Genomic DNA, 15005 nt, shown 5'->3' on the forward strand with positions numbered 1-15005 from the left:
TCCAGCCCTAACTATAAGCTTTATCAAAGAGGAATGTCTTAAGCCTACTCTTGAATGTGGTGAGGGTGTCTGCCTCCCGAACCACAACTGGAAGCTGGTTCCACAGGAGAGGAGCTTGGTAACTGAAGGCTCTGGCTCCTGTTCTACTTTTAGAGACTATAGGAACCACAAGTAGCCCAGCATTCAGAGAACGTAGTGTTCTAGAGGGGTAATAGGGTACTATGAGCTCTTTAAGATATGAAGGGGCCTGACCATGAAGAGCTTTATAGGTGAGGAGGAGGATTTTAAATTCTATTCTACATTTTACAGGGAGCCAATGCAGAGTAGCTAGTACAGGAGAGATGTGATCTCTTTTTCTAGTTCCTGTCAGTACTCTGTAACAGTAATCTGTTCAGGAAAACAACAACCTCCCTCTCAGCACACATTATATCCTGGGACCTGTTAGCTTCAGCCTCAGTCTTTAATGACAGTAATACCCTCAGAAAGCAAGAAGACATCAGACCACAGCAACTCCACTAAATAAGCCATTTATTGAGTTGAGTCTGGTGACAGAGATCACACTGATGGAAATACAATATGATGAAAATCAGGTAGTACGGTTCTGCAGTGAAACATGAAGTATATCCAACACTACTGTATGTACCGACATCATCACTGCTACATTGAATTATTATGTTATTTATTATTATACTACTTTAATCAGAAATCGGTCAGCAGGTGCAACATTTAACTCACAAACTGCAGCAAATCTGATTTTAATCTTTCATTAACATTCACACCATTCAAGTTTTCAATTTCCATCACTGAGATAATAATCTACTGACCACCAACGCCAGGAAGCGTCAAGTACTAAAGTTTAATAAACGTCAGGGTCTTCAGCATTTAGAGACTGACAGAGGCTAAATATGTTTGACAATTAGCATCATTAGCATTAATAATCAGCTATATGGACAATATCTCAGCAGCTGATTGGATGATTGGGACAATAAAGGAGGTTTTGGAGATTAATGAGGACACTGAATCCATTTCTGACATTTAAACAAGAAGTGTCTATATTTCAACCCCCAGTGGGCTGATTTTGATTCATTATGCGGTTATTGGTATGATGAGTAGGACCTGCATTTTAGAATCAAAATCAGCCCACTGGGAGTTGAAATATGGCTGCTTGCCAAATAAACTTGCCTTGTTACTGTGGCATTGGCTGTCAGAGACCTGATATTGTTATTGTGTTATCAGAAAAAACAGCTGCTTGGAGCCAAAAAGTGCTTCACACACACACACACACACAGACTCAGAGTGGAGGACAGAGACAGTGGAGACAGCTGACGATGGCTGCACTGTGCCTGACAGCTGACGTAAAACAAAATAAAGCTCAATATAGCCGATCCCAATCAATGAGACCAGGTCCAGGTCTACGAGGGTGTAGAAACATGCACTGCACCCTCAGTGACTGTGTGACAGCTGTTCTGATGATTAAATGCTGTGTTTACTTCAGGAACTGTGTGACGCTTCAGAGCGCCATCACCACGAATACTCTGATGATCTCACGCACCCACTGACTTCAGACGCAGCCTGAACGATCACACAGAGACACTAACAGCCGCCGCAGCTTCAGAAACATCTGGGCAAAGAGCGTCGGGGAGAGAGGCTGCACGTGCAACCGGGTGATCAATAATAACCGGGACAAAATAAAGCGCATTGACGCAGACGTCGAGCTCTAGAACTTCATTCAAAGAGTAGATAACGGAGTTTGCCCTCCACTACGTCCTGCTCACTAGCTAACCTATTTACCAGCATAGTAAACAGCATCAAAACAGGATGGAAGTGATAAAGAGTAAAGCCCGCCTTTTGCTTAATGTGATTGGCCGCAGGAAAACGGCGGTTTCACTGTGTTTCTGTGTGATCGACCCCTCAGTCACTGACTGTAACCATGGCAACGGCTTTCAACATATAATACACATAAAATACTGTACTGACCACTAACATGCTGACGTGCTGACTCACTAACACTGTTGGCTAAACTTACTGATCCATTTGACTTTGACCTTGGAGAAGAACGGAGGGCTGTGATTGGTGGAGCCTCCGAGGAGGCGGTTCTCCCCCACGCTGCGTTTGATGGAGCGAATGTCGCCTGCTGATAGGCCGGTTTTCAGAGAGAGCAGCGCTGACACGTGAGCGTCACTGTGGAGAGACAGAGATCAGATATCACCTGGTGGACAGGTGAGAACAGTGACTGACCCTGAATCAGCTCTCAGACAGGTAGGTCTCTCTGATGCTGCAGGCTTTCAGTATTTTTCCGCTCTCTTCACACACCTGTGACACCCGAACCCCACCTGACCACACCCACCGTATCCCACGGCAACCAGGTGTTCTGTCCTACTGCTGAATTCAGGTCACAGCTCCAGTGAATAGGAGGACATGTTAACCCACAGACACACCTGTGAAGAGCTGTGGTTGTGAACTGTAATAATTATAAAGGTGTTACACTGTAAAAAACTATTTGTCCTGTTTTTATGTATTTTTTAAATACGTGAAAGTATTAATACAATTACAAAAATAGCCTGTAATGTAAAATAACATGAAGAATCAAGTCATGGAGTTTTATTCCATATTTGATCGTAATCTTTAATACAGGTTTTTACCGTTTACAGACTGTAATATAAAGCAACGACTTTATTCTGTGTAAATTCATTTAAAAAGCCTTCAAAATAAATGTTTTATTCTGCGTTCACATTCAGACAATCAATGCTGACAGCTAGCTATCCTTGTTGTTCAACACGCTATTGTGGTGTCCGTGATCAAAACTAAGAGCCAATCAGCTCATCAGGCAGCTGTTTCCCATCATGCTTTGGGACTTGCAGTCGGTGGAGAGGGTTAAGGTAAGGGCTCTGAAAGCGGCGGCCAACTCGATCTCGTGTTAGATCTTTTTATTCCCAACGAGGAGCTGATTGTTCTTAATATTCACTGTATGAATCAGCTCTGTACAGAGAGTTCAACCTGATATCAGATCAATTATTACCATCTGTATCCATTAAAAACAATCAATGCTTTAAGAAAGGTAATTCATCAATGAATATAAAACATTACTTTAACGACAATGTGCGTAGTTCTGGTTGTACCTGAGGTCACTGAACTTTCTGGCCATGCTGACCATCTCCAGCTGAACACTTCCAGGATCCTGCAGACGGAGGATCTCAGCCAGACTGCAGAGGATCTCCCCGAGCCACAAAGACTCGCTGCAGCCCTGAGGACACACATATTCAGTTAGAGCTATCATACTGCAGCACCACTGTGGATAATGTTAGTGAGACAGGTCTCACAGAGTCTGTGCTGTGACTGTATATATAATGAACAGAGCTTGTAAAGGCCAGCAGCTCCACTCTGATAGTATGGAGTCTTATAGAGAAGTTGATGAGCTCAGTAAACAGTTTCCTGATGAGTTTCTGGTCTCAGTCTGTAGTCTCAGTCTGTAGTATCAGTCTGTTGTATCAGTCTGTAGTATCAGTCTGTAGTATCAGTCTGTAGTATCGGTCTGTCGTTTCAGTCTGTAGTATCAGTCTGTAGTATCAGTCTGTAGTATCAGTCTGTAGTATCAGTCTGTAGTATCAGTCTGTAGTATCAGTCTGTAGTATCAGTCTGTAGTATCAGTCTGTAGTATCAGTCTGTAGTATCAGTCTGTAGTATCAGTCTGTAGTATCAGTCTGTAGTATCAGTCTGTAGTTTCAGTCTGTAGTATCAGTCTGTAGTATCAGTCTGTAGTTTCAGTCTGTAGTATCAGTCTGTAGTATCAGTCTGTAGTATCGGTCTGTCGTTTCAGTCTGTAGTATCAGTCTGTAGTATCGGTCTGTAGTATCACTCTGTAGTTTCAGTCTTAGTATCTTTGGTATCTGTCTGTAGTTTCAGTCTGTAGTATCTGTCTGTAGTATCGGTCTGTAGTTTCAGTCTGTAGTATCGGTCTGTAGTTTCAGTCTTCTTCCATACAGCATGATGTTCATTTAGTAACTGATGGTCCCATTGAGAGTAAAATGTGCTCAGTGACAGATTCATGGTGGAAGACACTGACCACACAGCTGGAACCAGAACTACAGAAGTCCTCTCACCCCCTCGCTGAAGAAGCCGTTGATTTTTCGGGCATCTTCAATCATCCTCTTAGCTCCTCCCACCTGCTGCTCTCTGCTCTTCATCCTGGTCTTCATCATCCTCTTCACATACTGAATAACCACATCCTGATGGAGGACGCACAGCAGAGACTGCAGAAAGACAGACAGGTAGTCAGTCAGACAGACAGACAGACAGACATACAGGGGGTAAACAGACAGGTCAACAGACAGGTCAACAGTCTTACCTGTCTGCAGGCTGGTTTCAGGTCAACCAGGTCTCTCAGGTGTTGGTTCAGAGAGCCCAGCAAAGAATCAACGACAGGAAGTGACCCGTCCAACCAGACAGACGTCCACAGCTGAGTGAGACACACCTGAACACAGACACTGATTACTGATTATCAAATGTGATCAGTTACTGCAGTACCGTGAGTACACACAATACCTACCTTCAGTTGGCTGTGAATGGGACAGGTGAAACACCTGTACCCACAATCCCTCAGGGAAGTCAGAGCATCCAGGCAGCGATGTCTCTGCTGCTCCATCAGACTTCCTGTTTGAGCAGTGATGTAATCCCTGAGGACAGTCACAATGAACCAATCAGCAGCAGAGCAGGAAAACACAGCGTCCAATCAGTGCTCACCTCCTTCTGTCTTGTCCAGCCTACAGTTCCCACAATGCTTCAGGACAGGACATTACAGAGCAGAATGGTTGTAGTATCTAGGTAATCGTACCTGAGCTGCTGCTCACAGACCAGGTGAGCTTTGACCACTGAACGGATGTTACCATGGTTACCCTTCACAAAATTCTCCAAACTCTTCTTATAGCTGAAAAAATATTTCAATACACAGACAGGAAACTACGGGCATCAACAGGTAACAGGTGAGAGGTAACATTAATATTCACAAATGTACAATGGGCGGGGCCTACCTGCAGAGGAAGCTCTCCAGGTGAGCTGTGATCCTCTCAGCTTTCTTCTGGTCTCCGATCACACAGCTGAACTCAGTCAGGGAGCCATCTATCACCTGGAAACACCAGAACCACCACATATCCATCACCCTGAACCCAACAGGTTGTCTCAACTATATCTCACCTGCACTGACTGTATCTCACCTGCACTGACTGTATCTCACCTGCACTGACTGTATCTCACCTGCACTGACTGTATCTCACCTGCACTGACTGTATCTCACCTGTACTGACTGTATCTCACCTGAACTGACTGTATCTCACCTGTACTGACTGTATCTCACCTGTACTGACTGTATCTCACCTGCACTGACTGTATCTCACCTGTGCTGACTGTATCTCACCTGCCTGACTGTTTCCTGACTTTCCCTGCACTGACTTTTCCTTAGCTGTTTACCTGACCTTCTACCTGTACTGACTGTATCTCACCTGTACTGACTGTATCTCACCTGTACTGACTGTATCTCACCTGCACTGACTGTATCTCACCTGTACTGACTGTATCTCACCTGTACTGACTGTATCTCACATGCACTGACTGTATCTCACCTGTACTGACTGTATCTCACCTGCACTGACTGTATCTTACCTGACTGTATCTCACCTGCACTGACTGTATTTCACCTGTACTGCCTGTATCTCACCTGCACTGCCTGTATCTCACCTGTACTGACTGTATCTCACCTGTACTGACTGTATCTCACCTGTACTGACTGTATCTCACCTGAACTGACTGTATCTCACCTGCACTGCCTGTATCTCACCTGTACTGACTGTATCTCACCTGTACTGACTGTATCTCACATGCACTGACTGTATCTCACCTGTACTGACTGTATCTCACATGCACTGACTGTATCTCACCTGTACTGACTGTATCTCACATGCACTGACTGTATCTCACCTGTAATGACTGTATCTCACCTGCACTGCCTGTATCTCACCTGTACTGACTGTATCTCACCTGTACTGACTGTATCTCACCTGTACTGACTGTATCTCACCTGAACTGACTGTATCTCACCTGCACTGCCTGTATCTCACCTGTACTGACTGTATCTCACCTGAACTGACTGTATCTCACCTGCACTGCCTGTATCTCACCTGTACTGACTGTATCTCAACTGAACTGACTGTATCTCACCTGTATTGACTGTATCTCATCTGTACTGACTGTGTCTCACATGCACTGACTGTATCTCACCTGCACTGACTGTATTTCACCTGTACTGCCTGTATCTCACCTGACTGTATCTCACCTGCACTGACTGTATCTCACCTGTACTGACTGTATCTCACCTGTACTGACTGTATCTCACCTGTAATGACTGTATCTCACATGCACTGACTGTATCTCACCTGTACTGACTGTATCTCACATGCACTGACTGTATCTCACATGCACTGACTGTATCTCACCTGTACTGACTGTATCTCACATGCACTGACTGTATCTCACCTGTACTGACTGTATCTCACCTGCACTGACTGTATCTCACCTGTACTGACTGTATCTCATCTGCACTGACTGTATCTCACCTGTATGACGTCTATAGCTAGCGGGCTGAAGAGGTATTGGTCGATGACTTCAGGTGTGCTGCCGCTCAGCCAGCTCTCCTCCTCTTTCTTCAGAGCGGTGTTCAGCCACAGTTTCATTTGGTCCTGAAGGAAAACGAACATTCACTTTAATAATCCTTCAATAGAAATATTAAACGATGCCACTGTGATCAATATACCTCATGTGATCAGTTTATTAATAAAACTGAACACACCTTTCACTTTCAGTTTGTATATTAAAGGAAAACTGCACTTTAAAGAAGCTGCAGATTTGCTGCTGTTACATTAGATATTATACATTATTATTATAGATAAAAGATGAGATATTGATGAATATTGGTCGATCTGCAAGCAGTTACGTCCTTTAACGCACAGATAAAGAACACATATGTGATATTTCCAAATATTCCAGAAACACCAGAACATTATATTTACAAAACGTCAGAAAGTCTGGACATACATTCATCCACCTGACCTTCTCTGAACCCTTAAACCCCCCTTTCCACCAATGTGACCCTTGTAATGTGTTCTGGTCTGGTCCTAGTTCTGGTTCAGAGTTAGTCCAATTTGAGAACCTTCTAAGAGATGGTTTGCTTTTCCACAGGTTAGAGAACCACATCAGTATGTCACTGTATATGACTCCAATGTTTGCTACTGTTACTAAGGTTACGCTAGCTAGCTAGCTCAATGTTATGTTTATGTTACGTTAGCAACATTGATGTGAGAAATTGTAGCTTGTGAAACGGATAAGGAAGACATATCCGTCTGGGTACAAAGTGCTCCGAGTGTTGGTGCTGCACTGGAATCAGTTTTCCTGGCCGAGAAAGATTCGCCACCAGGTGGAAAAGGGGTCAAAGTCGATTCAAAAAGCAATTACCTCTTTGTGGGTCAGGTACTGGTCCTCCAGGCGGTTTAGATGGTCCTGCAGCAGCAGAGAACCCAGACAGGCCGTCTTTATCTTTCCCTCCAGCTCTTCATGGTTCAATATTTCACTGGAGAAGGAAACACAAAACATCAGACTGGATCCAGATCTCTGGATCACGACCTCTGAACTGAGTCAGCTGGGACTTACTGTGGGTAGTACTGGTTGACCCAGAACAGCAGGTAGCTGCAGTCCTCAATGTCAAGACCAGAATCAGCGAGTTCCCTCATTCGGACAGAGAAGCACTGATGGTACAGTCCAGCATACAGGTTCAGGATGTCCACCTGTGGAGGGTAGCAGGCCTTCACGGTCCTCACCACCGTCAGCAGGTCCTCCTTCACACGCTTCCCAATTCCACACACCTGCACAGGTACGTTAAGGATATATACCACATTGGTGACATATCACACACCAGGTTCAGGTACACCAGCACAGGTTTGTTAGCAATATAAATTCTCCATACCACACACCTGCACAGGTAAGTTACGTTCTCCTTAACAGACATACTTACGTACTCTTACAGGTACTTACTGTTGGTCTCCTGTCCCAGTATTACTGTGGTTCATGACTCACCTCCTTTTTCACAGGTGAAGACAGTCCGTCGGTTCCACTTGGTTCCTCCTCTGAGCCCTTCCTCAGTCTGGACTGCACCATGTTCTGCAGCAGACTGTTGTGAATGCTCAGACACTTCTGAGGACGCCACACCGGGACTCTGTTCTCCAGACGCCCCACCCACAGCCGGTCCTGCTCCTCCTGCTGCTGGATAGAGACCACAGCACTTCTCAGGACCTCCAGGTGCTCCAAGGAGGAAGATGAGGAGGTGAAGGTGTTGTCAATAGCCATCCATATCTTCAGTCTGAGAGCCTCAAAGTCTCTCTGAAGCTGGTCCTCCTCCTCCTCGCTGGGGGTGTCCTGACTGAACAGCTGCTCCTCCCTGATGATCAGCCCCCTGCTGACCTCCTCCAGCTGCTCCTCCTTCTCCTCCTGTTGCTGCTGCAGAACCTTGTCACACTCATCCTCTGCAAGAACCAGAACACAGCGTGGTTCTTATTTTATACACTAATGATAACGTAAATCTGACTGTTATATTCTGGTTCTGATGATAGAACCTCCTCACAGCCACATTCATCCTCTGCAGGAACATTATCAGTTCTGGTCTGATAATGTTCTGTTGGTTCTAGTCTGATAATGTTCTGTTGGTTCTAACCTAATAATGTTAGTTGGTTCTAATCTGATAATGTTCTTTTGGTTCCAACCTGATAATGTTCTGACCTGATAATGTTCTGTTGGTTCCAACCTGATAATGTTCTGTTGGTTCTAACCTGATAATGTTCTGTTGGTTCTAACCTGATAATGTTCTGACCTGATAATGTTCTGTTGGTTCTAGTCTGATAATGTTCTGACCTGATAATGTTCTGTTGGTTCTAACCTGATAATGTTCTGTTGGTCCTAGTCTGATAATGTTCTGACCTGATAATGTTCTATTGGTTCTAACCTGATAATGTTCTGTTGGTTCTAACCTAATAATGTTCTGTTGGTTCTAGTCTGATAATGTTCTGTTGGTTCTAACCTGATAATATTCTGTTGGTTCTAACCTGATAATATTCTGTTGGTCCTAGTCTGATAATGTTCTGTTGGTTCTAACCTAAAATGTTCTGTTGGTTCTAACCTAATAATGTTCTGTTGGTTCTAGTCTGATAATGTTCTGTTGGTTCTAACCTGATAATGTTCTGACCTGATGTTGTTCTGTTGGTTCTAACCTGATAATGTTCTGTTGGTTCTAGTCTGATAATGTTCTGTCCTGATAAAGTTCTGTTGGTTCTAACCTTATAATGTTCTGTTGGTTCTAGTCTGATAATGTTCTGTTGGTCATGGTCTGATAATATTCTGTTGGTTCTAACCTAAAAATGTTCTGTTGGTTCTAACCTAATAATGTTCTGTTGTTTCTAGTCTGATAATGTTCTGTTGGTTCTAATCTGATAATGTTCTGTTGGTCATGGTCTGATAATGTTCTGTTGATTCTAGTCTGATAATGTTCTGTTGGTTCTAATCTGATAATGTTCTGTTGGTCATGGTCTGATAATGTTCTGTTGATTCTAGTCTGATAATGTTCTGTTGGTCCTAGTGAGATAATGTTCTGTTGGTTCTAGTCTGATAATGTTCTGTTGGTTGTAGTCTGATAATGTTCTATCTAAGGTTCTGTTGGGTCTGACCTGCAGTGTCGGTGTGGTTCTGTTGTCTGAGCTTCTTCCAGATCTTTGCAGGGTTCTTCAGTTTCAGCTGTTTCCTCCTCTCTTCTCCTGCTGAACATTGATTCATCATTCTCTCATTAGTCCGGTCTGGGTTCTGTTAATGTTTATTCTGGTCTGGGTTCTGATAATGTTTGTCATGAACTGGCACTATACAAATAAAACAGAACCAGGGTTCTGTGGAGAACTTAATTAAAAACATGTGACTTTAAAAAAACAGGTGAAAGGTGGAATCAGTGACTTTTAGGATTTAAAATATGAAATCTTTTGAATGGAGTTTGGTTTGAGTTGTAAAGATATAGATATATATATAGATAAAGATATAGATAAAGATATAGATATAGATATAGATAAAGATATAGATATAGATATAGATATAGATAAAGATAAATATAGATAAAGATATAGATAAAGATATAGATATAGATATAGATATAGATAAAAATATAGATATAGATAAAAATATAGATAAAGATAAAGATATAGATAGGGATATAGATAAAGATAAAGATAAAGATAAAGCTATAGATAAAGATAAAGATGAAGATATAGATAGGGATATAGATATAGATATAGATATAGATAAAGATAAAAATATAGATATAGATATAGATAAAGATATAGATATAGATATAGATAAAGATATAGATATAGATAAAAATATAGATAAAGATAAAGATATAGATAGGGATATAGATAAAGATAAAGATAAAGATAAAGCTATAGATAAAGATAAAGATGAAGATATAGATAGGGATATAGATAAAGATATAGATATAGATAAAAATATAGATAAAGATAAAGATAAAGATAAAGCTATAGATAAAGATAAAGATGAAGATATAGATAGGGATATAGATAAAGATATAGATATAGATAAAGTTAAAGTTAAAGATATGGCTATAGATAAAGATAAAGATATAGATAAAGATATATATATATATATATATATACAGTCAAGCCTGAAATTATTCATACCCCTGAATTACTTTTATTCAACCAGCAAGTTTATTTTGGACCGGAAATGACACAGGCATCTCCCAAAAGATAATAAGACGATGTACAAGAGGCATCATTGTGGAAAAAAATATTTCTTAGCTTTTATTTACATTTGAACAAAAAGTGGCATGTCCAAAATTATTCATAATCTTTGCAAACTGTCACAGTCATCATTCCAAATAGTCCAAGCTGTTCTGAAGCATCCTAATGACCCTGATTCATTGGGAACAGCTGTTTTTTTTAATCAACTCAACAGGTGAAAAACAGCAGTTCTCTGCAGTTGGTTTGTGGACAGTCACAGCTAGCCTGTGGCTGCACATTGTGGCTGCTCATAGGTCAGGAAAGGACTATAAGGCCATATCTAAATGTTTTCAAGTTCCAGTGGCTACAGTGCAAAGTATTATTAAAAAATACAAGACATTCTGCACTGTGGGAAATCTCAGAGGACTTGGTCGGAAGCCTACAGTGACACCTGTGCTGGCCAGGAGGATAGTGAGAGAGGTGAAAAAGAATCCAAGGATCACCACCAAGGCCACCCTGGTGAATCTGGGCTCTGCTGGTGGCAACATATCAAGGCAGACAGTTAAACCGTCACTGCACACTGCTGGGTTCCACGGACACAGACCAAGGAGGACACCATTTCTCCAGATAAGGCACACAAAAGCCAGCTTGGCCTTTGCAAATGCTCATCTGGACAAAGAAGAAGACTTCTGGTCTTCTGTTTTATGGTCAGATGAAACAAAAATTGAATTGTTTGGCCACAATGATTCATTTGGCGTAAAAAAGGAGAAGCCTTCAACCCTAAGAACACCATCCCCACTGTCAAACACGGTGGTGGGAACCTAATGCTTTTGGGGTGTTTTTCAGCCAATGGACCACAGAACCTAATCACAGTAAACGGCACCATGAAAAAAGAGCAATAGATCAAGATTCTCAACAACAACATCATCAGGCAGTCTGCAGAGAAACTTGGCCTTGGGCACCAGTGGAGATTTCAGCACGACAACGACCCAAAACACACAGCAACAGTGGTGAAGAAATGGTTAGCGGACAAACACATTAACGTTTTGCAGTGGCCCAGTCAGAGTCCTGACTCGAATCCAATTGAGAATCTGTGGAGGGAGCTAAAAGATCAGGGTGATGGCAGGGAGACCCTCCAACCTGAAAGAGTTGGAGCTCATCGCTAAAGATGAATGGGCAAAAATACCAGTGGAGACTGAAGCTGGTCAGCAACTATAGGAAGCGTTTGATTGCTGTAATAGCCAGTAAAGGCTTTTCTATTGATTATTGAGAAGGTATGAATAATTTTGGATGTGCCACTTTTTGTTGAAATGTAAATAAAAGCTGAGAAATATTGTTTTCCACAATGATGCCTCTTGTACATCGTCTTATTATCTTCTGGGAGACGCCTGTGTCATTTCCAATCAAGAAAAAACTTGCTGGTTGAATAAAAGTAACTTTAAGTCACAATTTGCCAGGGCTATGAATAATTTCGGGCTTGACTGTACATATAGATATAGATAAAGATATATAGCTATATAGAGATATAGATAATGATAATAATAATGATAATAATATTATTATAATAATAATATGGCGCAGACAGAAAACAACCTGGAACAGCTAATCAATAACTGACGTCAAAGCCGACGGAACACTGAATGCGTCACTCCGCTCACGACCAAACGGATCAATAAAGCGTTCATATCATATCCGGTGATTATCAGGTGATGATCGACACAAGTTTAGTGTTAAAAGCAACTTCCTCCTACCTTTCATCTCCTCTCGTTTGATTCACTGGTGGAGCAGCCCGGAGGAGGGGCGGAGTTATATACGATGATGTGGAGCCTGCCTGTCTGCCTGTCTGTCTGTCTGCCTGCCTGTCTGTCTGCCTGTCTGCCTGTCTGTCTGTGTGGCTACAGCTGATCATCATTCAGTGCAGATCAATATCAATAAAGACTACAGTAACACACAACCAGCTGTTTGTGGATCGTTTCCTGATGATGATGATGAAGATTAAACAGGCCTTTTATATCTTTTAGTGTTGATTGTATTTACTTAATAACTAATACATTAATAATAATGTTGTATATGTGTAGAACAATCTCATATTAATGCTGAATAGAAGAAAGTAGATCTCCTGGTCAACAGCGCCTCCTGCAGGACAATAGCTCACACTGCAGCTCCCTGTCACATTCATTATTATTATTATTATTATTTTTAATTATTATTATCCTTATTATCATTATTATTATTATTGTTATTTTAAAATTCTTATTACTGGCTGCTCAACACATGACCATTGGACATCATCATCATCTTCATCAATATTTCTATCATCATCATCACCATCATCCTCTCTTGTTCTCCACCATCATTATTATTATTATTATTATTATTATTATTTATCATTATTATTATTTTTAATATTATTAGTATTAATATTATCATTATTAATATTGTTATTTACTGTTATTAACAATAACACTACCATCACGTCATCAGTACTATTACCACCATCTTGCAACTACAACTTCTTTGCACCTTACCCACCTATTTATCTTTTTTTATTAATAGTATTATTATTTTTGTATTTAAATGTACCTGGCTGCTATCTATCTATCTATCTATCTATCTATCTATCTATCTATCTATCTATCTATCTATCTATTACTGGCTGCTCATCACATGACCATTGGACATCATCATCATCTTCATCAATATTTCTATCATCATCATCACCATCATCCTTCTCTTGTTCTCACCTCCACCGTTCTGCTGAGTCTTGCTGGACCTCAAAGTACCCCACATGATCAGGACTAGGATCCACCTCAACCAGAACCTGCAGTGTCTTTAAGAGCAGGGTCCAGATGATCCAGAATGTGGATCACTGCAAAACTGTGTCAGAGGGTGTGAACAGTCCGAGTGTGTCTGAGCATCTGAGAGCTGGTTTCACTTTCACTTTCACTTTCCTTCCTCCTCTGCATCCTCCTCATCCTCTTTCTCTGTGGTTCTCAACCTGAGGGTCAGCACCCTAAAGGGGGTCAGGAGATCATTTTCATCAAATTAAAGAAGTGATTGACAGACAGGAGGGATTATGAGCAGTACTGACAGACTGCGGACACTGTGTTTAATTATTATTACATTATTTTTATATCAGACCTTCACTGTATCCTCTGTACAGCATTCATATTTTTACAATATTCATTCATAAACATCAAAACTCCAATGTTTACCTGTCCAATGTTTACCTGTCCAATGTTCAGCCTGTGTTTCGTTGTTCTGGGAGTTCGGCCCGTGTATTGTGGTTCTGGGAGTTCGGCCCGTGTATTGTGGTTCTGGGAGTTCGGCCCGTGCATTGTGGTTTTGGGTGTTTGGCCCATGTATCGTGGTTCTGGGAGTTCCCTGTGTACCAGGATGAGCACTGTGTGAGAGAGTGTGTGTAAGTCGATCATTGGTCAGCTGGTAATAATTGATGCAGCTGTGATAGATATATGTCAATAATAGATGGAGGAGTCTGATCAGGTCAGAGGTCACAGAGCAGAGTTAAGTGTCTGTCTGCACAATGTCAGCTCACCTATCTCACCTGTCTCTCTCAGAGTTGGACGAATCACAGGGCTTTATCTAAAATGGGGCGGGTTTTATCTGATGACTGGACAGAGGAGAACAACCTCATTGGCTTTTGAAGTGTATTATAGTATATTATAGTTTATTATAGAACATTATAGTGTATTATAGTATATCATAGAACATTATAGTATATTATAGTACATTATAGAACATTATAGTATATTATAGTACATTATAGTATATTATAGTATATTATAGAACATTATAGTATATTATAGTACATTATAGTATATTATAGAACATTATAGTATATTATAGAACATTATAGTATATTATAGTACATTATAGTATATTATAGAACATTATAGTATATTATAGTACATTATAGTATATTATAGTACATTATAGTGTATTATAGTACATTATAGTATATTATAGTGTATTATAGTACATTATACTATATCATAGTACATTATAGTGTATTATAGTACATTATAGTATATTATAGTGTATTATAGTACATTATACTATATCATAGTACATTATAGTGTATTATAGTACATTATATTATATTGTAGTTTATTATAGTGTATTATAGTATATTATAGAACATTATAGTATATTATAGTACATCATAGTATA

At 40.8% G+C, this 15005-nt stretch overlaps 1 protein-coding gene across 1 annotated transcript; it reads right to left on the reverse strand.

Annotated features, from left to right (window-relative positions):
* Positions 1 to 511: 511 nt before the first annotated feature.
* Positions 512 to 13713, reverse strand: LOC127368414 (tumor necrosis factor alpha-induced protein 2-like). The gene is made up of 13 exons (XM_051409253.1): positions 13559 to 13713; positions 9759 to 9848; positions 8119 to 8564; positions 7696 to 7907; positions 7501 to 7615; positions 6606 to 6728; positions 5028 to 5122; positions 4832 to 4924; positions 4547 to 4673; positions 4346 to 4471; positions 4101 to 4250; positions 3120 to 3244; positions 512 to 2181 (listed from the first exon to the last, which is right to left on the reverse strand). The coding sequence occupies exons 1-13, from the start codon at positions 13602 to 13604 to the stop codon at positions 2004 to 2006; spliced, it is 1926 nt and encodes a 641-aa protein (XP_051265213.1). The 5' UTR covers positions 13605 to 13713; the 3' UTR covers positions 512 to 2003.
* Between the last annotated feature and the right edge of the window lie 1292 nt (positions 13714 to 15005).

Source organism: Dicentrarchus labrax, unplaced genomic scaffold (genome assembly GCF_905237075.1).
Source record: "Dicentrarchus labrax unplaced genomic scaffold, dlabrax2021, whole genome shotgun sequence".
NCBI lineage: Eukaryota > Metazoa > Chordata > Actinopteri > Moronidae > Dicentrarchus > Dicentrarchus labrax.

What these genes read in the sequence shown, in the direction of transcription:
- LOC127368414 (XM_051409253.1), bottom strand. Translation starts at nt 13,604, where the DNA reads ATGTGGGGTACTTTGAGGTCCAGCAAGACTCAGCAGAACGGTGGAG. An exon ending in GTCTGTGAGCAGCAGCTCAG is followed by an intron (nt 4,674 to 4,831) that starts GTACGATTACCT and finishes GACTGTCCTCAG; the next exon opens with GGATTACATCACTGCTCAAA. An exon ending in ACGGCTTCTTCAGCGAGGGG is followed by an intron (nt 3,245 to 4,100) that starts GTGAGAGGACTT and finishes GTGTGTCCTCAG; the next exon opens with GGCTGCAGCGAGTCTTTGTG.